The sequence below is a fragment of the Miscanthus floridulus genome, chromosome 3 (genome assembly GCF_019320115.1).
Source record: "Miscanthus floridulus cultivar M001 chromosome 3, ASM1932011v1, whole genome shotgun sequence".
Lineage (NCBI taxonomy): Eukaryota > Viridiplantae > Streptophyta > Magnoliopsida > Poales > Poaceae > Miscanthus > Miscanthus floridulus.
Window position 1 is genome coordinate 60090401 of NC_089582.1, and position 27921 is coordinate 60118321.

At 50.3% G+C, this 27921-nt stretch overlaps 1 protein-coding gene and 1 pseudogene across 1 annotated transcript; one reads left to right on the forward strand and one right to left on the reverse strand.

The window, feature by feature from the left end:
- The first annotated feature begins 201 nt into the window (after positions 1-201).
- On the forward strand, positions 202-24333 carry LOC136543798 (uncharacterized). Its single transcript, XM_066536151.1, has 8 exons — positions 202-392; positions 1037-1361; positions 1623-1821; positions 1896-1995; positions 12231-12555; positions 12817-13015; positions 13090-13178; positions 24289-24333. Exons 1-8 carry the CDS (start codon positions 202-204, stop codon positions 24331-24333), a joined length of 1473 nt encoding a protein of 490 aa, XP_066392248.1.
- Positions 24055-27898, reverse strand: LOC136543799 (uncharacterized; annotated as a pseudogene).
- Positions 27899-27921: the final 23 nt, after the last annotated feature.

Here is a 27921-nt window from a genome sequence, read left to right on the forward strand (position 1 = left end):
GTACAAGAAATGGTTCTACATCCATGAAGAGCCAACACCATCACTTTGTGCGACATGGGGCTAATTCCAGAGAAGAAGAACTAGCTGGTCGGAGAAGCCCGAGAACTTGGAACAGATAGCCGAACTGCTCGAGATGATCCCGTGGGGAAGGCTTGATGGCCCGAGCATGGTCGGCAACTTCATTAGCCGACGAATTCAGCCATGCCAGAAAAGGATTCATCCTGGCTTCGAATACCAAGGTGGCGCGGATCCGAACAAGGACCAGGAAAGAGCCGCTCGAACAAGACGGAGATCAAGGCCAGGATTGGAGAGCTGTTCAATCTGGCCGATCCGAATTATGTTGCACTGAACGCCATCGAGCACGCTTCAAGCTGGCTCGACCTCCCCCAAAGGTAATTGACGCTTCCTTTTAACTGTAGAGTCATGTTGTATCAAGAAAATAACTGTCTTTTCCTTCATTTTGTGTCATAGTATAATGGTCCGTGACCGGGCGGGAGTGTTCGTGTCGCCTCCCCCTGGTGTAGAATGGCCACAAGCTACCGGCCCAGCCGCCCAGACCCAGCACCAGGACCGACGACGTTCACTGGGCGGTACTCGAGACCGTAGAAGGACGCCTTGGACCAGAGCCGCTGGCAAGCGTCCGGCTGCCAGCAAACGGCGTCAAGCCATCTTCCCCCTGTCGGACGACGAAGCAGAGGATGCTGACATCTTCCGGCTCGTCCCCCGAAAGAGGAGAAGGCAGGTGGGACCGACAGAGCAGGGTGGCTCCTCTGGACTAGCAGTGGTCACAGCACCGACCACTGCTGCACAGAGGACCGACGAAGGGAACATGCCGCGTCATACTCCGACGCTCGTACCGGAGGTTGATCAAATCCCAGTGGGAACTGCCGAGCAAGCTGAGTAGGGACGGTCGAGGAGACGTTCCTTCGCCACATCCTTCAGCAAATCGAAACTGTAAGTATCCATATTTTTGATGTAAGCTTTGCATTTTGTACTGGATGCTATTGTCGTCTAAATTTATCTCTGAATTCATTAGATCTCAGTCCACCGAAAACCCCGACCAGCTAGCTGGGTGCGGAATGTCCTCACCAACAACGGCGGGACCAACTGCTCAGCAACCAGCCGTGGAGGAGCCCATGGCAGGGACTCCGCCTGGGTCTCAGCAGGCGGACAACCAGACGCCGGTCCCCGAGCAGAATACAAGTGCTCCAAGCACGAACCCTGATGAGGCGGTTACCACGGCGCCAAGGGAGCTGGATCTAGCCGAGGGGCAGCAGCCAAAAGTTGCCCGGAACATGGTTACCGATGCGACGGCTCGTGGGAAAGCTGTGGTGGTCGTGGAGTCTGCAAACGCCGGACCAGTGCCGCCTCCCGAATAGGAGGCTGAAGAGGACGAAGTAGAAGAAGTCCTGGGCCGTCCCCAAGATAGGCGACAACATGTATATGTATCGCGCTATCAGAACGACGAATGGGTCATGCACGAGGAAATCCCAGAGGTCGAAGAGACCTTAAGAGTCGAATGGGCGGCCAAGCGTCTGGTGACTGAAGTCCAGGTATATTTGGCTTTAGTCCTTGACCCTGTTGTGTAGTCGAACTGTCTGACGTAGCTTGTCTATGTGCAGGACTTGATGAAAACTGCAAGATACCGCAAAAGGTGCTTCGACCAGATAGAAGGAATCATGATGACCAACAAGGAGCTGATGGCTGAAGTGGAACGCCTACGGCGCCAACTTGAAGCCGCCGACCAGGAGAGGACAAACCAAGAGGCACAGAACCAAAACCTGGTCGGCCAGCTCCAAAGCAAAGAACAGGAGAAAACAGGTAAGTGTTCACCGTATCATAACAAGTGCGGGACTTGTGTTGTTTTGTTTTTGACAGTAATAGCTGTAATGCAGGTTTAGAAGCTGAAGTGACCCGCCTCCAGGGAGAGAACAGCTGTGCGCTTGCAGAATGTGGTCGCCTGAAGGAGGACAACGAGAAACTGGCACGCCGCCAGTCGGAACTCCAAGACCACACTAACAGGATGAAGGACGACCTGAAAAGTAAGCACTCCAGACCACCTTTCTCATACAATTGCCCACATTGCCTTGTCGTATCATCACGTTTGATGTCTTGTACTGTTTTCAGTTTTGAAAGTCAATGCCAAGAGGCACCTTGAGGCCGTGATCAAGGAGCGTGACGACTGGAAAGCACAATGCCTTAAGGCCACCAAGGAGCGGGACACGTGGAGCAAGCGGTGCCAAGAAATGGCAACTGGCATTGTGCCCGTCCTCGACCTTATCGACCCGGCGCTCACAGAGGAAGAGCTAAGGACGCCTCAGCTCGGACTGGTCGAGAGATGCAAGCAAGCATGGGGATGGTTCCAAGACTTCGTGAAGGAGGCGGGTGAGTACACGGGTGCCCATGTGCTAAGCATGGTGCGTGCTCACTACCCCCTGATCGATCTTAAACGCTTGGAGGCTGGGTACCCGAAGGAGATAGACCCAGACAAGGCCGAAGAGCTTCGGACGGCCCAGCTGGACTTGTCGTCAAAGATAATTGGCGATATTAACCTGTGCGGAGGTGGGACAACACCTGTGCAGGGTATGCCATCGACAAGTCAGCTGGAAATGCCGTCGGCTGCAAGCCAACCGACGAAGCCTGCGGTCTCAACCAGCCAGGCACCGGCGGGGCCATCTCCTTCAGCTTGATTAGCTCAAGAGTCCTCAAGACTCGAGTAGGGTATCAGAGGCGACGAGCAGTAAATGCCCTGCTCGCCGACCAGCCAATGTAATAGGCTTAGAGCTGTAGAAGGAGGACATAGTTGTGTTATTGTAAACTTGAGCCTCTTCAGGCAAGCTTGTAATAACGTAACTGTATATCATTACAAGCTTGTTTGCTTTATACAAAACGCGTTTAAGCTTGAAATTTTTTGTTGGTGTAACTAAGTGGGAACGTGTTAACGTTCGGTTTAGTTGTACCGTTTTGCTCGACACATCATCCCGAGGGGTTTGTGCGGCCCTGGTTGGCATGTGGTCGGAGTGTGAGGTAACATGACCTATGCACACGTGGACACGGACAAGTCAAACCAGGGGGGACCTGCCAATCACCCGCAACGTAGAGAGCGGATCCCGTGCACGTGTTGGGAGGAACCGGAGACAGGACCTGCTCCGAAAACCGTAGAAGGAGTGGTGGTCGGCTTGTACTGGCTAAGTCAGAATATCCATAAAATTCGTAGTGACACATTAGAGTGGTCGGAGAAATCATAATTGCTTTATTAAAATAAATCGAAAATGTAAGTAGAGTACATATCTCAGTAGTTAAGCATAGAATCATCTAAGCTTGTCGATGTGCCATGAGTTCGGTACATCCGTGCCGTCTAGATGAGCTAACCTGTAAGACGTTGGACGTGTGACTTCCTTGATCATGTAGGGTCCCTCCCATGGGGTTGCGAGTTTGTGGACACCAGCCTGGTTCGTCTTCCACTTCAGGACTAAGTCCCCGACCACGAAGAAACGCTCTTTAATGTTCTTGTTGTAGTACCTACGCAAAACAGCAAGGTATTTGGCCGTGCGTACACAGGAATCAAGCCTTTTCTCTTCTGCGCTGTTGACTTCTAGCTCCCGTACTTCGTCGACCTTGCCTTCGTCGAAGTTCTCTACCCGTGCTGATCTAAAAGCTATATCTGGTGGAAGGACTGCCTCAGCGCCGTAAACCATAAAGTATGGTGAGACGCCGGTGTTATGACTGGGCTGAGTTCGGAGGCCCCAGACAACGGCTGGTAACTCCTTGAGCCATCTTCCAGGAGCTTTATCATTTTCTCTGTACATCCTCTTCTTCAACGCATCCAAGATCATGCCATTTGCCCGCTCGACTTGTCCATTAGCTCTAGGATGCGCCACCGAGACGTATTTTACAACTATGCTCCTTTCATCGCAGAAGTCCCAAAAAGCGTTCCCGGTGAACTGAGTACCCAGATCAGTAATGATACTGTTGGGCACGCCGAAACGGTGGATGACCTGGTCGAGGAATGTGACAGCTTTCTCTGATGATGCCTGTACCAGAGGCATGTATTCTATCCACTTAGAAAACTTATCAATTAGCACGAAGACGCACGTAAATTTCCCAGGAGCTGGTTTGAAAGGCCCGATCATGTCTAGTCCCCAACATGCGAAGGGCCAAGAGGCTGGAATCGTCTGGATCTCATGTGCTGGTACATGGATTCTCTTGGAGAAGAACTGACAACCCTCATAGCGGCGGACTAGCTTCTCTGCGTTGGCCACTGCTGACGGCCAATAGAACCCTGCTCGGAAAGCCTTACCGACCAGTGTTCTCAAGGCCGCGTGGTTGCCGCAGGAGCCAGAGTGGATTTGGTCTAGGAGGTGCTCGCCTTCCTCCTGGGTTATACATTTCATCAAGACTTCCTCCTTAGCGTTTTTGCGCCATAACTTGCCATCGACGAGCAAATACTGCTTACTACGACGCATCAGGCGCTCATTTTCTGTTCGATCGATATAACCGCTACCATCTGTCAAGTACTTGATGAAAGGCATTCTCCAGTCCGGCTCCTGAGTGGTCGGAAGCGACTCGATTGTGCTTGGCGCCGGAACCGTAGCCACTAATTGCTAGTCTGAAACTTTGTTGGTCGTTGAATCTTCGTCTTCAATGGAAGGCGTGAGCAGGTCTTGGACGAATACGCCATGTGGGATTTTGGCTCGGGATGATCCTAACTTTGACAACGCATCTGCTGCTTGGTTCTTGTCCTGGACCACGTGTATGTACTCGATGCCATAGAACCTGCCTTCCAGCTTTCTTATCGATTTGCAATATGCGTCCATCTTTTCACTGGTCGTGTCCCAGTCCTTGTTGAGTTGGTTGATGACCAGAGCCGAATCTCCGTAGACATAGAGACGTTTAACTCCAAGCTCGATCGCAATGCGTAGACCATGCAGGCATGCTTCGTACTCGGCGGCATTATTAGATGCTGGGAAATAAATCCTAAGGACGTACCGGAGCTGCTCCTTGGATGGTGACACGAAAAGAACTCCTGCTCCCGCACCGTCAATGTTGAGAGAACCATCGAAGTACATCGTCCAATATTCGTCGGATCCCGGAGAGGCAGGCGTGCTTAAGTCTGTCCACTCGACGATGAAATCGACGAGTGCCTGAGACTTGATTGTAGTACGGCTTGCAAATTCCAAGGAAAAGGGGCATAGCTCCATTGCCCATTTGACGATGCGCCCGTTCGCATCCTTATTGCGAATGATGTCCCCCAAAGGATACTCGGTCATGACCACCACACGATATCCATCGAAGTAATGTCTCAACTTTCGGGATGTTATCAGTATGGCGTAGAGCAGTTTCTGAATCTGTGGGTACCTGGTCTTGGATTCGTTGAGTACCTCACTAATGAAATAAATTGGCTGCTGTACCTTGTAGGCGTGGCCCGGCTCATCGTGCTCGACCACTATTGTAGTGGAAACCACCCGATCGGTTGCCGCAATGTAAAGTAGGAGAGTTTCGTCTTCTCTGGGAGCAGTAAGTACCGGAGGTGAAGTGAGGTATTGTTTCAGCTGCGTGAAGGCAGCGTCTGCCTCCTCCGACCACTCAAACTTCTCGGACGATTTGAGCAGTTTGAAGAACGGTAGTCCTTTTTCTCCTAATCTTGATATGAAACGGCTTAGAGCAGCCATGCAACCGGTGAGCTTCTGGACATCCTTCACCTTTTTTGGGGGCTTCATGTCTAAGACAGCTTTGACTTTCTCCGGGTTAGGGCGTATGCCGTCGTAACTGACGACGTTGCCGAGCAGTATGCCAGAAGGGACACCAAAGATGCACTTCTTTGGGTTTAATTTCCATTGGAACGTATTAAGGGCTGCGAAGGTGCATTCCAGATTGTCAACAAGGGTATGTGCTTCCTTGGTTTTGACAACTACATCATCGACGTAAGCCTCGACGAGGCCGTCTTTTATCTCGTCGTTGAGGCAGGCCTGTATAGCGCGTTGGTAGGTAGCACCGGCGTTTTTGAGCCCGAACGACATAGTCGTGTAGCAATAGGCGCCAAAAGGCGTGATGAAAGATGTCTTGATCTGGTCGTCCTTTTTGAGAGCGATCTGGTGATAACCAGAGTAGCAATCGAGAAAGGAAAGCAGCTCGCAACCGGCGGTTGAATCTACGACCTCGTCTATGCAAGGTAAGCCAAAGGGGTCCTTAGGGCAGTGTTTGTTGAGATCAGTGTAATCAACGCACATTCTCCATTCATTATTCTTTTTGCGTACAAGAACCGGGTTGGCTAACCATTCCGGATGATACACTTCTTTGATAAATCCGGCTGCCAAAAGCCATGTAACTTCTACCCTAATCGCCTCCTTTTTGTCACGAGCGAACCGTCGTAGCTTCTGCTTGATTGGTTTGGCTTTGCTGTTGACATTTAAGGAGTGCTCAATCAAGTCCCGAGGTACACCGGGCATGTCAGAAGGTTTCCATGCAAACACATCCACGTTGCCCCTCAAGAACCTGACGAGCGCGTCTTCCTATTTGGGATCCAGGTCGGCCCCGATGAGGGCCATTTTGCTGGGATCGCCTTCGACCAGCTGGATCGTCTTGTGCTCCTTGGATCTGATGTTCTTGCGTGGAGCCTTGAGCTCTGGGATCTCCAAGTGGTCGGCCGGGGTTTTCTTAGCGTCGAGCATGGTCTCGACCATGCGAATAGAGAGGTCGTGGGCCTCTGCTATTTTGAAGCTGTCGTCCTCGCAGGTATAAGCTGCGTATACATTGCCCCTGAGGGTTAAAACTCCTTTCTCAGTGGGCATCTTGAGCACCAGATACCTGTAATGAGGTATGGCCATGAACTTGGTGAGCGACAGTCGACCAAGAATAGCATGGTAGGTGCCATCGAAATCAGCGACCCCGAAGTTGACGTAGTCAGTGCGGAAGTGGTCCGGAGTCCCAAACTGCACAGGTAGCGTGATCTGCCCGAGAGGTGTGGAGCTCTGTCCGGGGAGGACGCCCCAGAACTGTGCCTCGTATGGCTTCAGGTCCGCCTGGGCTATTTTCAGAGCGGGCAGGCTGTTCTTGAACAGTATATCAATGGAGCTGCCGCCGTCGATCAGTACCCTGTCGAATTGAACCTTGTTGATACAAGGATCGAGGACCAGGGGAAAACGCCCTGGCTCGGGTATGGCGGCCCATTGGTCCTTCCTGCTGAAGCAGATTTCACGATGAGACCACGGAGAAAGCCGCAGATCGGTGAGAAGGTTGTCGGTCTTTGCCACGTTCAAGCAAGCGCGGGCGAGCAACTTGCGTTCTCGTTTGGTCTCAATGGACACCTTGCCGCCGATGATGGTGTGCACGCGATCAGTCGGCTTGACGTATTTATGACGAGGATCTGCATCGTCGTCGTCGTTGTCCTCGTTGCGCTGTTCCCCCGCGTCGTTAAGCTTGTCGGACGTATCCGGAGCCTGTTGACGCATGTAGATAGTCTTGAGGACGCGGCAATTCTCCATGGTGTGGTTCGACTTGGGATGGAGCTGGCAGGGTCCTTTCAATGCTTTGGCGTAGTCGTCCTCGTAGTTTCGACGTCCGCTGCCCTTTTTCACGGTATTGACCTCGCCGTCGTCTTCCCGAGCGCGCTTGCTTCTGTAATCGTCACGGCGGTTGCGCCGCTGATTACGTTGATCACGGTGGTCGCGGGAGTCGTTGCGCTGGTTGCGATGGTCAAAATTGTCGTTCCGACCACGATTGCTGCGGTAATCGTCGCGGTGTGGAGGGTGGTCGGAGCGTGGAACCCTTGCTGCTTCTTCAACGATTATCTTTTTAGCGTCGTCAGCGTCCGCGTATTTCTTAGCGGTGGCCAAAAGCGCTGTGACTGATTCGGGTCTCTTCCGGAGGAGCTTGTCTCTTAGGGCATCGTGGAAGCGGAGGCCGGTGATGAAAGCCTCGATTGCTTCGTTGTCGGAGATTGATGGGACCTTGATGCGCATCTCCGAGAAACGCCAAACGTACTCGCGCATTGGTTCATCCTTCCGATCTCGGATCCACTGCAGATCGTACTTGTTGCCGGGTTGTTCACAAGTAGCGATGAAATTGTCGATGAAGGCCTGCCTGAGCTCCTGCCAAGAGTCAAAATAGTTCGCTGGCAAGCTAACCAGCCATTGGTGACCTGCATGACCAACAGCGACTGGGAAGTAGTTAGACATGACGTGCTCGTCGGCCATGGCTGAGCGGCACGCAGTTTCGTAGAGCATGACCCATAATTCAGGGTTTTCCTTGCCGTCGTACTTCTGAAGCTTCTCGAGCTTGAAATTCTTGGGCCATATGACTTGGCGCAGGTGTGGAGTGAACTGCTTCAGCCCCGGCAGACCGTGGGCGGTGTCATACTCCATACGGCGATAGCTTTCATGGGATGCACGATCGTCGGCTCTCTGGTTGATGCGAGCACGTAGATCACGTCCGCTGAGGTAATGGCGGAGATCGTTATTGCCATCACGGCGATCTCGATTGCCATCTGGATTAGCCCTGCGACCGTGGTTATCACGGCGATTGTCGCGGTTATCTCGGCGGTTGTCGTCTCGAACGTCGTGGCGGTTATCCTCCCGACGGCGGTTGTCGTCCCGACCACCATCATGACCACCGTTTCCACCTTGATGGTTGTGTCGACAAAATATGGTCGGCAGTCTACCTAGGGGTATGCCCAAGGTAGTAGATTATCGGCAGACAGATGCGCAAGCCCCAAACAAGACGGTGACGCAAGACAGACACGAGGTTTTATCCAGGTTCGGCCGCCAAAAAGGCGTAATACCTACGTCCTGCGTCTGATTTGTATTGCTGTATGTCAATGAGAGATGTTTTTAGAGGGGTCCCCTGCCCGCCTTATATAGTCCGGGGGGCAGGGTTACAGATCTAGAAACTAATCCTAGTCAGTTACAATTGCCATATGTGGCCGGACAAGGATTCCTATTCTAACCGACTAGGATCCTGCTTGGTCGCCAAATCCGTCTTGATTCCTTGTGCGGGACTCCGATCAGATGGACCGAGCCGCACGTCGTTTTTCGGGTGGACTGAACCCATTGATCCGGGCCAGCCCAAGCTTAGCCGTAAGGGTATAGGGGTTAATACCCCCACAGCTAGTCCCCGAGCATCATGTATTATGCTGCGACATGCCATTTTCACCTTCTCCGACAAGCGAGGCTTGGAACCTTGACGCCTCCGACCACCGTCATCACCGGAGAAGTAGGTTGTCCGAAGAATGTATGGTGCTCTTATAAAAAAAGAAAAGATTTCTATCCTGAGAAGTGTGCCCACTTGTATTTCTGAAAAGAAATGTAAGTGGTCTTGAAGCATAGCATTCTTGAACATCAGAAGCGTAGGGGTCGAAAAACAAACACACTCACCGCAAGGTGAAGTGTGCCCACTTAGTCCCCGAGCCTGGTAGGAGGTGACGTAGGCACGTGGTGCCAGGGTCTAAAAAGAATTCATAGTTTAGTTGAAAACCGAATTGCCGTATAGGCAAACATGATGCACCGGCAGGTGCATCGTACCGACGTAGTCCCTGAGCTTGCTGGAAGGCAAAGTATGAGCCTTGTAGCAAGGTCTAAAGAAATGTCTCTTAACTGTATGTGAGTACAAATCACATGTAGCCAAGGAGAACCATTATTCAAGCAGTGGTCGGGGCAGTCCCCGAGCATATTAATAATCCTTTTAATCATTCAAAGCACAGGGGTCGATTTAAACAAACACATTCACCGCAAGATGAAGTGTGCCCACTTAGTCCCCGAGCCTGGTAGTAGGTGACACAGGCACGTGGTGCCAAGGTCTAAAAAAGAAACTCTGCTGAAGTTAAGAATCCAATTGCCGTACATGCCAAACAAGACACACCGGTAGGTGCATCGTACCGACGTAGTCGCCAAGCTTGCTGGAAGGCGAAGTATGAGCCTTGTAGCAAAGTCCAAATAAATGTCTCTCAACTGTATGTGAGTACAAATCACATGTAGCCGAGGAGAGCAAAACTCCAAGAAGTGGTCGGGAGAGTCCCCGAGCACAGCGGTTGTCATAGCAGCTCCTGAATACGGTAATAGTCGGAGCAGTCCCCGAGCACAACCGTGGTCGGAGCAGTCCCCGAGCACAAAAGTGATCCAGACAGTACCCGAGCACGGTAGTGGTCTGGGCAGTCCCCGAGCACAGTAGTGGTCAGGGCAGTCCCCGAGCACAGTAGTGGTCAGGACAAATCCACGATCGCATGCGCTGCTTGTACTATTATTTTGTGTATTTATTTTTCTCTACTCTCTGCCAAGTCCAGTCTGACCAGTCTGACACGTCTGGTCGAAAAAGTAAATAGGTATAGTACGTCATTCTGTCTTCTTCTTATTTTTTTTTGGCAAACAGTCGGTTGACACCTGTATTGAGATGTGTTAGTGTGGGCCCTCTTACACCATCAACGAAGAGGCGCGTACACTGTTAATGAAGGAGCGTGTTTATTGGCGTAGATTTCGAGGTTGTGTGAACAACCGTCTGCGGCGCGTGCGCACGACTCCCAATATTCTCGGGCGAACGAAACGACGGTGCCCTTTTGCTTTATATAATGTAGGTCTGGTAAGTTACCCTCACCATTCCCCATTGTCATCCGCCGCCGCAACCTTCTTCTTCCTCCTGCCGAACCCTATTCCCCCAAAAATCATCACCAATCCCCTCGGTCTCCCGCATCCACCCACTTAGTAAGGACGAACTAATGGCGAAGAGAGACGCCCAGAAGAAAGGCGGGGTCATGGCGAAGGAATGGTGGAAGTCACGGAGCAACGAGCAGACCATCGAGGACCTCGTCGCCATGGGAGTGCTCCACAACAAGGCACTTGCGGGATGGCGTGCACCCGAAGGAGAAAGCTTCCCCGATCCACAACCAGGTGAAATTGTGGTTTTTGAAGATTTCTTCAAACGGGGTTTTGGGATTCCAGTGCACCCTTTCCTTCAGGGTCTCTGCTTGTACTACGAGATTGGGATTTGCAATCTGCATCCCAACTCGATTCTTCTCGTCTCTACCTTCATCCATCTCTACGAGGCGTATGGTGGCTTCCAGCCCCATTTCGACCTCTTTCGCCACCTGTTTTGTCTTCGGAAAAAGGGGAGTGGTGGCTCGAAGATCGCCGGAGGCATCTATCTAAACTTGTGTGATGGCATGAAAGCCCAATACCTGCACTGTCCCTGGAACACCTCATTGGACGAGTGGTACAAGAAATGGTTCTACATCCGTGAAGAGCCGAACACCATCACTTTGTGCGACGTGGGGCTAATTCCAGAGAAGAAGAACAGCTGGTCGGAGAAGCCCGAGAACTTGGAACAGATAGCCGAACTGCTCGAGATGATCCCGTGGGGAAGGCTTGATGGCCCGAGCGTGGTCGGCAACTTCATTAGCCGACGAATTCAGCCATGCCAGAAAAGGATTCATCCTGGCTTCGAATACCAAGGTGGCGCGGATCCGACAAGGACCAGGAAAGAGCCGCTCGACAAGACGGAGATCAAGGCCAGGATTGGAGAGCTGTTCAATCTGGCCGATCCGAATTATGTTGCACTGAACGCCATCGAGCACGCTTTCAAGCTGGCTCGACCTCCCCCAAAGGTAATTGACGCTTCCTTTTAACTGTAGAGTCATGTTGTATCAAGAAAATAACTGTCTTTTCCTTCATTTTGTGTCATAGTATAATGGCCGTGACCGGGCGGGAGTGTTCGTGTCGCCTCCCCCTGGTGTAGAATGGCCACAAGCTACCGGCCCAGCCGCCCAGACCAGCACCAGGACCGACGACGTTCACTGGGCGGTACTCGAGACCGTAGAAGACGCCTTGGCCAGAGCCGCTGGCAAGCGTCCGGCTGCCAGCAAACGGCGTCAAGCCATCTTCCCCCTGTCGGACGACGAAGCAGAGGATGCTGACATCTTCCGGCTCGTCCCCCGAAAGAGGAGAAGGCAGGTGGGACCGACAGAGCAGGGTGGCTCCTCTGGACTAGCAGTGGTCACAGCACCGACCACTGCTGCACAGAGGACCGACGAAGGGAACATGCCGCGTCATACTCCGACGCTCGTACCGGAGGTTGATCAAATCCCAGTGGGAACTGCCGAGCAAGCTGAGTAGGGACGGTCGAGGAGACGTTCCTTCGCCACATCCTTCAGCAAATCGAAACTGTAAGTATCCATATTTTTGATGTAAGCTTTGCATTTTGTACTGGATGCTATTGTCGTCTAAATTTATCTCTGAATTCATTAGATCTCAGTCCACCGAAAACCCCGACCAGCTAGCTGGGTGCGGAATGTCCTCACCAACAACGGCGGGACCAACTGCTCAGCAACCAGCCGTGGAGGAGCCCATGGCAGGGACTCCGCCTGGGTCTCAGCAGGCGGACAACCAGACGCCGGTCCCCGAGCAGAATACAAGTGCTCCAAGCACGAACCCTGATGAGGCGGTTACCACGGCGCCAAGGGAGCTGGATCTAGCCGAGGGGCAGCAGCCAAAAGTTGCCCGGAACATGGTTACCGATGCGACGGCTCGTGGGAAAGCTGTGGTGGTCGTGGAGTCTGCAAACGCCGGACCAGTGCCGCCTCCCGAATAGGAGGCTGAAGAGGACGAAGTAGAAGAAGTCCTGGGCCGTCCCCAAGATAGGCGACAACATGTATATGTATCGCGCTATCAGAACGACGAATGGGTCATGCACGAGGAAATCCCAGAGGTCGAAGAGACCTTAAGAGTCGAATGGGCGGCCAAGCGTCTGGTGACTGAAGTCCAGGTATATTTGGCTTTAGTCCTTGACCCTGTTGTGTAGTCGAACTGTCTGACGTAGCTTGTCTATGTGCAGGACTTGATGAAAACTGCAAGATACCGCAAAAGGTGCTTCGACCAGATAGAAGGAATCATGATGACCAACAAGGAGCTGATGGCTGAAGTGGAACGCCTACGGCGCCAACTTGAAGCCGCCGACCAGGAGAGGACAAACCAAGAGGCACAGAACCAAAACCTGGTCGGCCAGCTCCAAAGCAAAGAACAGGAGAAAACAGGTAAGTGTTCACCGTATCATAACAAGTGCGGGACTTGTGTTGTTTTGTTTTTGACAGTAATAGCTGTAATGCAGGTTTAGAAGCTGAAGTGACCCGCCTCCAGGGAGAGAACAGCTGTGCGCTTGCAGAATGTGGTCGCCTGAAGGAGGACAACGAGAAACTGGCACGCCGCCAGTCGGAACTCCAAGACCACACTAACAGGATGAAGGACGACCTGAAAAGTAAGCACTCCAGACCACCTTTCTCATACAATTGCCCACATTGCCTTGTCGTATCATCACGTTTGATGTCTTGTACTGTTTTCAGTTTTGAAAGTCAATGCCAAGAGGCACCTTGAGGCCGTGATCAAGGAGCGTGACGACTGGAAAGCACAATGCCTTAAGGCCACCAAGGAGCGGGACACGTGGAGCAAGCGGTGCCAAGAAATGGCAACTGGCATTGTGCCCGTCCTCGACCTTATCGACCCGGCGCTCACAGAGGAAGAGCTAAGGACGCCTCAGCTCGGACTGGTCGAGAGATGCAAGCAAGCATGGGGATGGTTCCAAGACTTCGTGAAGGAGGCGGGTGAGTACACGGGTGCCCATGTGCTAAGCATGGTGCGTGCTCACTACCCCCTGATCGATCTTAAACGCTTGGAGGCTGGGTACCCGAAGGAGATAGACCCAGACAAGGCCGAAGAGCTTCGGACGGCCCAGCTGGACTTGTCGTCAAAGATAATTGGCGATATTAACCTGTGCGGAGGTGGGACAACACCTGTGCAGGGTATGCCATCGACAAGTCAGCTGGAAATGCCGTCGGCTGCAAGCCAACCGACGAAGCCTGCGGTCTCAACCAGCCAGGCACCGGCGGGGCCATCTCCTTCAGCTTGATTAGCTCAAGAGTCCTCAAGACTCGAGTAGGGTATCAGAGGCGACGAGCAGTAAATGCCCTGCTCGCCGACCAGCCAATGTAATAGGCTTAGAGCTGTAGAAGGAGGACATAGTTGTGTTATTGTAAACTTGAGCCTCTTCAGGCAAGCTTGTAATAACGTAACTGTATATCATTACAAGCTTGTTTGCTTTATACAAAACGCGTTTAAGCTTGAAATTTTTTGTTGGTGTAACTAAGTGGGAACGTGTTAACGTTCGGTTTAGTTGTACCGTTTTGCTCGACACATCATCCCGAGGGGTTTGTGCGGCCCTGGTTGGCATGTGGTCGGAGTGTGAGGTAACATGACCTATGCACACGTGGACACGGACAAGTCAAACCAGGGGGGACCTGCCAATCACCCGCAACGTAGAGAGCGGATCCCGTGCACGTGTTGGGAGGAACCGGAGACAGGACCTGCTCCGAAAACCGTAGAAGGAGTGGTGGTCGGCTTGTACTGGCTAAGTCAGAATATCCATAAAATTCGTAGTGACACATTAGAGTGGTCGGAGAAATCATAATTGCTTTATTAAAATAAATCGAAAATGTAAGTAGAGTACATATCTCAGTAGTTAAGCATAGAATCATCTAAGCTTGTCGATGTGCCATGAGTTCGGTACATCCGTGCCGTCTAGATGAGCTAACCTGTAAGACGTTGGACGTGTGACTTCCTTGATCATGTAGGGTCCCTCCCATGGGGTTGCGAGTTTGTGGACACCAGCCTGGTTCGTCTTCCACTTCAGGACTAAGTCCCCGACCACGAAGAAACGCTCTTTAATGTTCTTGTTGTAGTACCTACGCAAAACAGCAAGGTATTTGGCCGTGCGTACACAGGAATCAAGCCTTTTCTCTTCTGCGCTGTTGACTTCTAGCTCCCGTACTTCGTCGACCTTGCCTTCGTCGAAGTTCTCTACCCGTGCTGATCTAAAAGCTATATCTGGTGGAAGGACTGCCTCAGCGCCGTAAACCATAAAGTATGGTGAGACGCCGGTGTTATGACTGGGCTGAGTTCGGAGGCCCCAGACAACGGCTGGTAACTCCTTGAGCCATCTTCCAGGAGCTTTATCATTTTCTCTGTACATCCTCTTCTTCAACGCATCCAAGATCATGCCATTTGCCCGCTCGACTTGTCCATTAGCTCTAGGATGCGCCACCGAGACGTATTTTACAACTATGCTCCTTTCATCGCAGAAGTCCCAAAAAGCGTTCCCGGTGAACTGAGTACCCAGATCAGTAATGATACTGTTGGGCACGCCGAAACGGTGGATGACCTGGTCGAGGAATGTGACAGCTTTCTCTGATGATGCCTGTACCAGAGGCATGTATTCTATCCACTTAGAAAACTTATCAATTAGCACGAAGACGCACGTAAATTTCCCAGGAGCTGGTTTGAAAGGCCCGATCATGTCTAGTCCCCAACATGCGAAGGGCCAAGAGGCTGGAATCGTCTGGATCTCATGTGCTGGTACATGGATTCTCTTGGAGAAGAACTGACAACCCTCATAGCGGCGGACTAGCTTCTCTGCGTTGGCCACTGCTGACGGCCAATAGAACCCTGCTCGGAAAGCCTTACCGACCAGTGTTCTCAAGGCCGCGTGGTTGCCGCAGGAGCCAGAGTGGATTTGGTCTAGGAGGTGCTCGCCTTCCTCCTGGGTTATACATTTCATCAAGACTTCCTCCTTAGCGTTTTTGCGCCATAACTTGCCATCGACGAGCAAATACTGCTTACTACGACGCATCAGGCGCTCATTTTCTGTTCGATCGATATAACCGCTACCATCTGTCAAGTACTTGATGAAAGGCATTCTCCAGTCCGGCTCCTGAGTGGTCGGAAGCGACTCGATTGTGCTTGGCGCCGGAACCGTAGCCACTAATTGCTAGTCTGAAACTTTGTTGGTCGTTGAATCTTCGTCTTCAATGGAAGGCGTGAGCAGGTCTTGGACGAATACGCCATGTGGGATTTTGGCTCGGGATGATCCTAACTTTGACAACGCATCTGCTGCTTGGTTCTTGTCCTGGACCACGTGTATGTACTCGATGCCATAGAACCTGCCTTCCAGCTTTCTTATCGATTTGCAATATGCGTCCATCTTTTCACTGGTCGTGTCCCAGTCCTTGTTGAGTTGGTTGATGACCAGAGCCGAATCTCCGTAGACATAGAGACGTTTAACTCCAAGCTCGATCGCAATGCGTAGACCATGCAGGCATGCTTCGTACTCGGCGGCATTATTAGATGCTGGGAAATAAATCCTAAGGACGTACCGGAGCTGCTCCTTGGATGGTGACACGAAAAGAACTCCTGCTCCCGCACCGTCAATGTTGAGAGAACCATCGAAGTACATCGTCCAATATTCGTCGGATCCCGGAGAGGCAGGCGTGCTTAAGTCTGTCCACTCGACGATGAAATCGACGAGTGCCTGAGACTTGATTGTAGTACGGCTTGCAAATTCCAAGGAAAAGGGGCATAGCTCCATTGCCCATTTGACGATGCGCCCGTTCGCATCCTTATTGCGAATGATGTCCCCCAAAGGATACTCGGTCATGACCACCACACGATATCCATCGAAGTAATGTCTCAACTTTCGGGATGTTATCAGTATGGCGTAGAGCAGTTTCTGAATCTGTGGGTACCTGGTCTTGGATTCGTTGAGTACCTCACTAATGAAATAAATTGGCTGCTGTACCTTGTAGGCGTGGCCCGGCTCATCGTGCTCGACCACTATTGTAGTGGAAACCACCCGATCGGTTGCCGCAATGTAAAGTAGGAGAGTTTCGTCTTCTCTGGGAGCAGTAAGTACCGGAGGTGAAGTGAGGTATTGTTTCAGCTGCGTGAAGGCAGCGTCTGCCTCCTCCGACCACTCAAACTTCTCGGACGATTTGAGCAGTTTGAAGAACGGTAGTCCTTTTTCTCCTAATCTTGATATGAAACGGCTTAGAGCAGCCATGCAACCGGTGAGCTTCTGGACATCCTTCACCTTTTTTGGGGGCTTCATGTCTAAGACAGCTTTGACTTTCTCCGGGTTAGGGCGTATGCCGTCGTAACTGACGACGTTGCCGAGCAGTATGCCAGAAGGGACACCAAAGATGCACTTCTTTGGGTTTAATTTCCATTGGAACGTATTAAGGGCTGCGAAGGTGCATTCCAGATTGTCAACAAGGGTATGTGCTTCCTTGGTTTTGACAACTACATCATCGACGTAAGCCTCGACGAGGCCGTCTTTTATCTCGTCGTTGAGGCAGGCCTGTATAGCGCGTTGGTAGGTAGCACCGGCGTTTTTGAGCCCGAACGACATAGTCGTGTAGCAATAGGCGCCAAAAGGCGTGATGAAAGATGTCTTGATCTGGTCGTCCTTTTTGAGAGCGATCTGGTGATAACCAGAGTAGCAATCGAGAAAGGAAAGCAGCTCGCAACCGGCGGTTGAATCTACGACCTCGTCTATGCAAGGTAAGCCAAAGGGGTCCTTAGGGCAGTGTTTGTTGAGATCAGTGTAATCAACGCACATTCTCCATTCATTATTCTTTTTGCGTACAAGAACCGGGTTGGCTAACCATTCCGGATGATACACTTCTTTGATAAATCCGGCTGCCAAAAGCCATGTAACTTCTACCCTAATCGCCTCCTTTTTGTCACGAGCGAACCGTCGTAGCTTCTGCTTGATTGGTTTGGCTTTGCTGTTGACATTTAAGGAGTGCTCAATCAAGTCCCGAGGTACACCGGGCATGTCAGAAGGTTTCCATGCAAACACATCCACGTTGCCCCTCAAGAACCTGACGAGCGCGTCTTCCTATTTGGGATCCAGGTCGGCCCCGATGAGGGCCATTTTGCTGGGATCGCCTATCGACCAGCTGGATCGTCTTGTGCTCCTTGGATCTGATGTTCTTGCGTGGAGCCTTGAGCTCTGGGATCTCCAAGTGGTCGGCCGGGGTTTTCTTAGCGTCGAGCATGGTCTCGACCATGCGAATAGAGAGGTCGTGGGCCTCTGCTATTTTGAAGCTGTCGTCCTCGCAGGTATAAGCTGCGTATACATTGCCCCTGAGGGTTAAAACTCCTTTCTCAGTGGGCATCTTGAGCACCAGATACCTGTAATGAGGTATGGCCATGAACTTGGTGAGCGACAGTCGACCAAGAATAGCATGGTAGGTGCCATCGAAATCAGCGACCCCGAAGTTGACGTAGTCAGTGCGGAAGTGGTCCGGAGTCCCAAACTGCACAGGTAGCGTGATCTGCCCGAGAGGTGTGGAGCTCTGTCCGGGGAGGACGCCCCAGAACTGTGCCTCGTATGGCTTCAGGTCCGCCTGGGCTATTTTCAGAGCGGGCAGGCTGTTCTTGAACAGTATATCAATGGAGCTGCCGCCGTCGATCAGTACCCTGTCGAATTGAACCTTGTTGATACAAGGATCGAGGACCAGGGGAAAACGCCCTGGCTCGGGTATGGCGGCCCATTGGTCCTTCCTGCTGAAGCAGATTTCACGATGAGACCACGGAGAAAGCCGCAGATCGGTGAGAAGGTTGTCGGTCTTTGCCACGTTCAAGCAAGCGCGGGCGAGCAACTTGCGTTCTCGTTTGGTCTCAATGGACACCTTGCCGCCGATGATGGTGTGCACGCGATCAGTCGGCTTGACGTATTTATGACGAGGATCTGCATCGTCGTCGTCGTTGTCCTCGTTGCGCTGTTCCCCCGCGTCGTTAAGCTTGTCGGACGTATCCGGAGCCTGTTGACGCATGTAGATAGTCTTGAGGACGCGGCAATTCTCCATGGTGTGGTTCGACTTGGGATGGAGCTGGCAGGGTCCCTTCAATGCTTTGGCGTAGTCGTCCTCGTAGTTTCGACGTCCGCTGCCCTTTTTCACGGTATTGACCTCGCCGTCGTCTTCCCGAGCGCGCTTGCTTCCTGTAATCGTCACGGCGGTTGCGCCGCTGATTACGTTGATCACGGTGGTCGCGGGAGTCGTTGCGCTGGTTGCGATGGTCAAAATTGTCGTTCCGACCACGATTGCCTGCGGTAATCGTCGCGGTGTGGAGGGTGGTCGGAGCGTGGAACCCTTGCTGCTTCTTCAACGATTATCTTTTTAGCGTCGTCAGCGTCCGCGTATTTCTTAGCGGTGGCCAAAAGCGCTGTGACTGATTCGGGTCTCTTCCGGAGGAGCTTGTCTCTTAGGGCAGTCGTGGAAGCGGAGGCCGGTGACTGAAAGCCTCGATTGCTTCGTTGTCGGAGATTGATGGGACCTTGATGCGCATCTCCGAGAAACGCCAAACGTACTCGCGCAGTGGTTCATCCTTCCGATCTCGGATCCACTGCAGATCGTACTTGTTGCCGGGTTGTTCACAAGTAGCGATGAAATTGTCGATGAAGGCCTGCCTGAGCTCCTGCCAAGAGTCAAAATAGTTCGCTGGCAAGCTAACCAGCCATTGGTGACCTGCATGACCAACAGCGACTGGGAAGTAGTTAGACATGACGTGCTCGTCAGCCATGGCTGAGCGGCACGCAGTTTCGTAGAGCATGACCCATAATTCAGGGTTTTCCTTGCCGTCGTACTTCTGAAGCTTCTCGAGCTTGAAATTCTTGGGCCATATGACTTGGCGAAGGTGTGGAGTGAACTGCTTCAGACCCGGCAGGACCGTGGGCGGTGTCATACTCCATACGGCGATAGCTTTCATGGGATGCACGATCGTCGGCTCTCTGGTTGATGCGAGCACGCTAGATCACGTCCGACTGAGGTAATGGCGGAGATCGTTATTGCCATCACGGCGATCTCGATTGCCATCTGGATTAGCCCTGCGATCCGTGGTTATCACGGCGATCGTCGCGGTTATCTCGGCGGTTGTCGTCCTCGAACATCAGTGGCGGTTATCCTCTCGACGGCGGTTGTCGTCCCGACCACCATCATGACCACCGTTTCCGACCTTGACTGGTTGTCCGATGGGTCGTTGTTGTGCGAGCCAGCGTTCGGTTGAGCTGGCTGTGAGCGACTTGAGATATTGGCGGCTGTGGCTTCGATTCAACTGAAACGGATGGAGCCCGGGCTTGATTCATCTCTGCGGTCTGAGCCATAGCAGCCGTCAGATAAGCTTGTATGTCATCACGGACTGCTTGGGTCTCGGGAGTGTTGGGCAGCCGCTGCATTGTCGCCATGGCGAACGGCTACGTTGGCGCTTGGGGTCTTGAAGACTTGTTTGTCCCCCACCCTGTCGAAAGCATTGTTGAGGTCACGAGGTCGGAGCCCTTATGCGTCGTGCCTCCTGGTCTGCTTCAGCTTCGATTTGCCTGGTGATTAAACCGGTCGATATTGCGTGCTTCGCGTGCAGTCTTTTCTTGTTCTGTTTCACCAACTGCTGGCGGCTCGTCGTTGCTGACAACATGGATCAAATCCCCTCGTCTTGGCGGGAAAGACGGAAATTGGGGGAAACCCGGGGCGTGGTCTGGTAGATCCAGATCGTATTTGACGCCTTCATCTTCGTGACGCTGAAGCTCGGTGTGGACAGATGCGTTGGATGCGATGCCGGATGAGGAGCTGGAGTCACCCTCTCGGACTGTGTGGACTGGATCCTTCTTGATAATCTTCAATCCAGACCATGTTTACGATGTTGCATGGCTTTGGCTGAGATCGGTGGATAGAACATAGAGTCCGAGCGGCGTCGTAGGTTGTACGCGTAGCTGGAGGCAGCGTTTCGCAGGCCGTAGGGCTGGACCTGGTGGTTCTCCGTCGGGACTTCGTACTCGCAGAGTCGGAGACCCGTCGCGAAGGCTGGCTGGCGACGAGTGGAGCGCCCCTCAGGAGTAGATACGACCACAAGATCTATTCCAAGCCATGCAGGACGACTGGCCCGAGCTGGTCGGATAGATCTGTTGTGGGGAGCTGTTACCTACTCATTAGGTTGGCTTTGAATCGTACTTACCAGAGCTAGGGTTTCAGCGAGTTTGATGCCGACCCGATCGATGGAGTCGTGCAGGTTGGTGTCGTCGATCTGCTTTCCTCTGTAGCGGGGAAGCGGATGACGGGTTGTCGGCGTGGCTGTGGGCGTGGTCGGAGCTAGATGTACCGTGGTCAGAGCCAGATCCATCGTGGTCGGAGCCGTGTTCGTCGTGGTCGGAGCCGTGTTCACCATGGTCGGAGCCGTGTTCACCGTGGTCGGAGCCGTAGCCGATGCAGGTGAAGTAGTCGTCGACGCGGGTTGAATCCACGCCTCCTCCGCGGTCATGGCGATGGAGACGCCAGGGCCGGTAGTCCAAGTGATCTGGCCGACGGTGAACGTGAGGCCGTTGGGCGTAGCCATGGAGCCGGAGATGATGACCATCTTGTTTGCTTGGAGAGCAGTACGCACACCCCCTACCTGGCGCGCCACTGTCGACGAAATATGGTCGGCAGTCTACCTAGGGGTATGCCCAAGGTAGTAGATTATCGGCAGACAGATGCGCAAGCCCCAAACAAGACGGTGACGCAAGACAGACACGAGGTTTTATCCAGGTTCGGCCGCCAAGAAGGCGTAATACCTACATCGTGCGTCTGATTTGTATTGCTGTATGTCAATGAGAGATGTTTTTTAGAGGGGTCCCCTGCCCGCCTTATATAGTCCGGGGGGCAGGGTTACAGATCTAGGAAACTAATCCTAGTCAGTTATAATTGCCATATGTGGCCGGACAAGGATTCCTATTCTAACCGACCAGGATCCTGCTTGGTCGCCAAATCCGTCTTGATTCCTTGTGCGGGACTCCAATCAGATGGACCGGAGCCACACGTCGTTTTTCGGGTGGACTGAACCCATTGATCCAGGCCAGCCCAAGCTTAGCCGTAAGGGTATAGGGGTTAATACCCCCACATTATGTAATTCTCTTAAGTGTGAGTCATTATTCATAACTCTTATCATTATCATCACTCACTCTCACTTTAGTTTAGTTGGTATACTAGTTAGTTGATACATGATGGTGAACTATCAACTTCTTTAACCATTGTTTCCCTGTGGATAAATACGATACTTTGGAATACTCTCGGGTGAAAGCTACAGCGATATCTGTGAGCTTACGGATTTATCTGTATGCGTTTAAAATATACCAACACACCCCGAGTCCGGTTTCGCCTCCTTCTTCACCTTTCGACTTTACCTTTGCAAATGTGCTAACGCATCCAAGTGTTCACCATCTTGTGCACGTGTGTTAGCTTTTCACAAACATTTTCCAAAGGATTTGCACTCTTTTCACCACGCCACTCGATCCTAACATATATGCAAAGTTAGATCGCTTAAGTGGCAATAGATGATCGGTATGCAAACAAGTTTGCTCATTTTGATAGTATGACCATCTATCCTAAATTCGGTCATAAACTTCTCTACGCACCTATAATCGGTGGAATGAAATGCCCCTACAAATATACCTTATCTTGTGCATTCTATCCATCTCCTTCGGTGTTGATGGCAACACATGCACCAACCAATCACAAATGATATGACCCACTTCATATCATCACGTGACTGTATTGTTTCATCGATCTTGACTTCACTTGCTCTTCATCGTTCTTCGGTCCATTGGCGCCAGTCATCACTCAACTTGCCCTTCACACTTGCAACCAGTCCGTCGAGCCAAGTCTTGTCTTGATCTTCTCCACCTTAGTCACATGAGTCAATGTCATGTCTCATATGCAATTAGCTCCTTCATTATATGTGTGAGCTTTGCAACATATCCAAGCCATTTCACCTCTATGACATGAGTTGCTCACACAAGTGTACCTATGGACTAATCACCTATGTACCTCACATTAAACACATATTAGTCCACCTAAAATTATCACTCATTTACCAAAACCAAACAAGTACCTTTCAATGGTCCTAGATAAATGTCGGATGTATAGTACACTATATGGATAGTGCATGGAGAAGACTGATTGAGTTGGTTATCTAACTAATTATAGTCAACGAACGACTATTTAGTTAGGTAATTAACAACAAGAGGGAGGTGATCCTGACAAAAACTAAATTAGAGTTTTCAAATGTGTGGAGCGTAGAGATCGAGGCGACGGGTTGAAGACCAGAGTGACGATTTATCACTGCAGTGGTGGTCCAGCGGAGCACGTGGCGTCCCCAAGCCGTGGAGGAATTGTTGCTACACTTAGAGCAAGTATAATAAGGGGTTGTAAGTGAGCTATATGCTGACATGGAGGAAAGAGAGAAGAGAAGCGGACGTAAGCTTACAGCTACATTATGCACAAGAACCTAGAAGTTTCTGTGAGACAGACAAGTGGACTATAAGTTAGCTAACTATTATACAAGTGGGCTGATAGATTGGCTGAAAGTTTCTTGCAACTTGCAGCTATGCAACCGGCTGTACTGTTAGCCTCCCTTATGACGTGTGATCTAGTTGTGTTGGCCGTCAGGGTCAATACCGCCATGTTTGCTGCGGTGGTGCCGGATTCGATGATGTTGAGGTCCACCAAGGTCTGGCCAGCTACGATAAGTTATGGCCCCGTTCGCTTAGAGAAATTTTGGAGGCATCTGGAGAAATTTGTAGGAGGAAAAATATTGTTCCAGGTGAAAAAAAAAACGAAATCAAAACGGATTTAAGGGCACGTAAACGGAGCCTATATGGCGTGAGTCTTCACGTGGTCCGGCCGCTAGGGTGAAGGACCCGGGGTCGGCGACTGCTGGCGGACGGGCAGCAAGCGGCGAAGTGGGCAGCGGAGTGAGGAGCGAGTGGCGTATTGGCGTGGCTGTCGCTAGTGGTGCGAGGGCCGATCCAGAAGCCTGGCCTGGCGGCTACCGGCGACGATGAGGCACTGGGCACGGTTACGACAGCCGCGACGAATAAGACGACGACTGAAGATGTGCCGGTACTGCTCACGGTTCTCAGCTAGGCATACAGCGTCGACAAGAAGTAGGGCCGCTGCGGTACGCGGTTCGCCGGAGAGGATGGTGGTCATGTTCAACGACGAGTCCATTCTCTCCTCTTCAACGGCAGTCAGTGTTTTACATGAGTAAACAGTAATCGTAGAATTAGATCTACGGTTAATATTAAGCCTAATCACTAATCCAGGATGTGATCGTCATTCTCCTATCGGTCCGTTTGCTTCTCGGTGGATTTGGATGATAGTAGAAAAATGGGGGTTAGATGTCGCATCCCGGATCACTTTCCATATTTAAGGAAGCCACTATCAAGTACAGGGACGTGTTGGACTCTCGGCAGGGAGATGCGCGTCGTTGATCCATCTCGGCGGCTAATTGTCGCCATGTTTCACGACCCCTAGTTGGACCAGACACTTTCCTGGTTATAACAATTCTCTCTTGCTAGCACCCACCCCTCAAAACAAAAAACCAACATTTGTCTCATTAAACAAAGGGTAGGAAGTTCTTGTTCCCAAGTTTAAACGACTCTTTGCAGGTTGTTCAGGATACATTTTCGCTGCTCGAGCAAGGTTGTTTATGAGCTCCGCTCGGTACGTTTCCATCACATGTTTTGTTAGGCCAGCTGCTCTCCGAGCTTTAAAATATCCAGACAACCAGACTTGTCTACTGTAAGATCAATTTCTAGGCTTGTCACCCAAAACCAGTTCAGCATCACATTTCGAGGCATCGAAACGCGAATACATAGAACCGAGACAAGGCAAAATATCTGGTTATAACTTGGGACGGTATCCTGCTGTCCTTCAAGCAGATTCCTCCCCGCAACAGGGTGTCAGCCACGCAAGCGGGGCCGGTAACAAAATGCTATCGATCATACTAAGAAGTATCAGAAGCGAGCCGCTACTAGATTTTCTCTATTTTGTGAGACTAGCAGCTTATCTTGCTGACCTATGGTGCTTCCTGGAGTGAGTACTTGAGCATCTTTGGAAGAGAGATACCGGCTTCGCTTTCCTGATGGTGTACTCCACCTCAAAAGCAGAATGTGCATCATCCACATGCCTGCCAGCAAACATGAAATACTGTTACAGCTTGGTAATTAGAAGGAATTGGAGAGAGCGGCAGGGAAAGATGCACACTTTCTTTCATGATACATACCTTCCCATGCTCATTAGAATGTTTGACCAAGCCGATGATGAAGCGGCACTGGAAGATTGGATCTTGTTCTGGCATGCTCACTTGGACTAGGTGTTGACTCTTGATTCTGAAGAATTCAAGTTTCGATTATAAGCTGAGATGCCATGCTTCAACAAAACTCAATGTCAAAGAAAATGATGAGCCCATATCCAACTTACAATATAGCATTCATCACAATCACACATCACAGAAGAACTTTTAGGCATCAACTGCTGGCCCTAAGAAATGTAAGCTCCAATAGTTAGCATAAGCCAAAACAAAGTAGAAATTATAGGATGTAATGCTTATATACCACCTTGCAGCAAGAATCCTCACAATGAGATGCTACTTGAGAAGTTGAAGGCGTCAGATCACGGTCCTAAGAAACAGAAGCAGCAACGATATTACAATAAACATCAAGCCGATGGTAATAAATACTAGCAACGGAACTTTTGCGCTTACTGTCTTGTAGTATGCCTGCTCACAACCGCTGATTGCGGAAAATTCCTCGCCATTGGGGTAATTGCGATTTTGACCACTCAAGTTACATTCTGGGCAAGGGCAAGTTCTATGTGCCCTCTCCTGGTATGAATGTCCATATTTGTTCCTGCGGTATGCATCATCCCGCTCCATGGTTTCATGCATTGCCTGCCTGTGTTTGGATATTTACTAGTGTATCGTCTCTCAGCATATTCTTCCCTGATTCTTCCATATTTATAGTTTGGGGCTACACCAGTCATACAAAATAACTGTTAATTCATGCAGAGATAGAAAGGAGATGGAAACAAGTTAATTTGATTGTATACTTTGGAAACGAACCATGCACTGGAGAATCCCTTCTATAGTAAGCTCGTATCCTCGCACAGAAGTATGCCTTTCTTCAACATCAATAGAGCGGTGACGGCGAGAATGATTATCTGAATACGAACGCCTTTCAGGACTATAATGCCTATATCTGTCTGAGTGGTGTCCTCTACCACTATAACTTTTTTCCACAAATCCTCTTCTGACGCCTAACAAGGAACTAGAGCCTTGCCAGGAATTCTTTTTGAAAGCATGCCTTGGCCTTTGCAAACTAGCTTTTATGAGAACCTGTAAATTCAAACATAGTGGTTACTGGTTAGACATTTGGATCAAATGGTAAGAAACGGCAACACACCAAATAAATGGCTCACTAAAGTGGTTACCTTTCCACTACCTTCGCCAACACCATCTTTATTGACCATCTTAATGCAGTCTAAAGCTGACTGTCTTGTTGTAAAGCCAATGAAACCAAAATCTTTTCGTTTTGCTGTGAACATATTTCTAGCGAGTTGTATGCTATCAATTTCACCAAATTTCCCGAACATTTCTCACTTTGTCTTCATCCCAATGAGGTGGTAAGCCATCCAAGAAAAGATTTCACCTGCATTGCATGACAAAATTGAAGACATTGTAAAAGGAAAGAAGGATAATGCAATATATGCTGTGCCGGCAACAAGTTCTTACAAGGTATAGATGTTTTGTTACTGTACCTTTTCCATGATCTCATCATCTTGTGAAAGAGTGTTTGAAAATGATATGTGCGCTCTAAAATCAGTTGATACAGATCTCTTTTCTGTAGTTTCACAAAAGCCGCCACAGCATCTACATGAGTCCTGAAGTCAAGAAACGCATAGCCTCTGTTTTTACCTTTTTTTTCTGGTGCTCAATTAGATTAATTCTATCCAAGTTTCCAACTTGAAAGGTTCCAGTTTCTCAGCTAACTGAACAAAAAGGGATCGCCTGTTATATAAACCAAAATCATACTTATAACATACATTATACCAAATAAGCAAGAAACCTTACATCATCCTTTGACCAATCAAAGCATATATTTCGGACATGAAGAGTCTCGTTTTCACTGTTCTTGCATATTCCACAAGCTTTTCCCTTAATCTGGAAATTTATGTCCAGTAAATAAATGTTACCTAATCATTTAGTAAACAAACCAATGTAGGCATATTCATTATATATGGATACGAGCATGCATTACAATAGCAAATTCACAATGAAAAGGAAATATTACTTCAAATAGTTTGGCAGGAAAATGGAGATATAGTAGGAAAATCACAATGGATAAATAGTAGGAAAAATGCAAGCCTTGTAGGCTTGTACCAGTGAAGAAAAATATAGTCAAGACTATTCACCAAATTGCTTATACATAATTTGAAGCTGTTCCAGTTGAGCACTCAGAGAGAAATGGATACATCATATTCAACAAACTTTCAGAGGGATAAATTAAACATAACCAAAATGGGATGTGCACTCTCGCTGCCATTTCCGTGAATAGTCTATTTAAACATCATGATTAGCAATGTTTCAAAGGCAATAAGGTGAGGCGAGGTGATCGCCCCGTTCCAGCCACCTAGGGGAATAAGGCAATCACCTAGGCGATGCAATATAAAAATCTCTATATAACACCACTAAAATTTAGAAGCAAATCATACCTTAATATGGTCAATTCTTAGCATGTGATACCATAGTAAGTAGTGCTACTTGAGTACTAGTGCACCACATAAAATAGCAAAATAGCAAATCTGGAATCTCTCATCTCTCAATAGCACTTTCACTATGCATCTAAAATAGCAAATCTGAAATCACTCATCTCTCAATAGCACTTTCACTCCACATCTATATCCATAGATAAATCACAAACAGAGGAGAGGCAGAGAAAGAACCATAGGAGAGGATAGCATCTATAAAACAAAGCACCAGGAGAGGAAGAAAGTAGACAAGCAACAACAGGCATCAGATCCCTTGAAGATCATGAGGCATTCCTTAGGATTAGGAAAGTCGTCCCCATTCTTGCCCGTCGCACCTCCTTTCTTGGCTGCTGCCTCCTTGCCCTTTCCCTCTTTTGGCCCACCGGCATGTCGCAGAAAGTGCTTGAGGAGTTCACAGTCCTTGTAGAGGTGCTTAATGGGGTTGGCATGGTTGGTGCATGGGCTCTCCATGAGCTTGTTGAACTAGTCAGGCT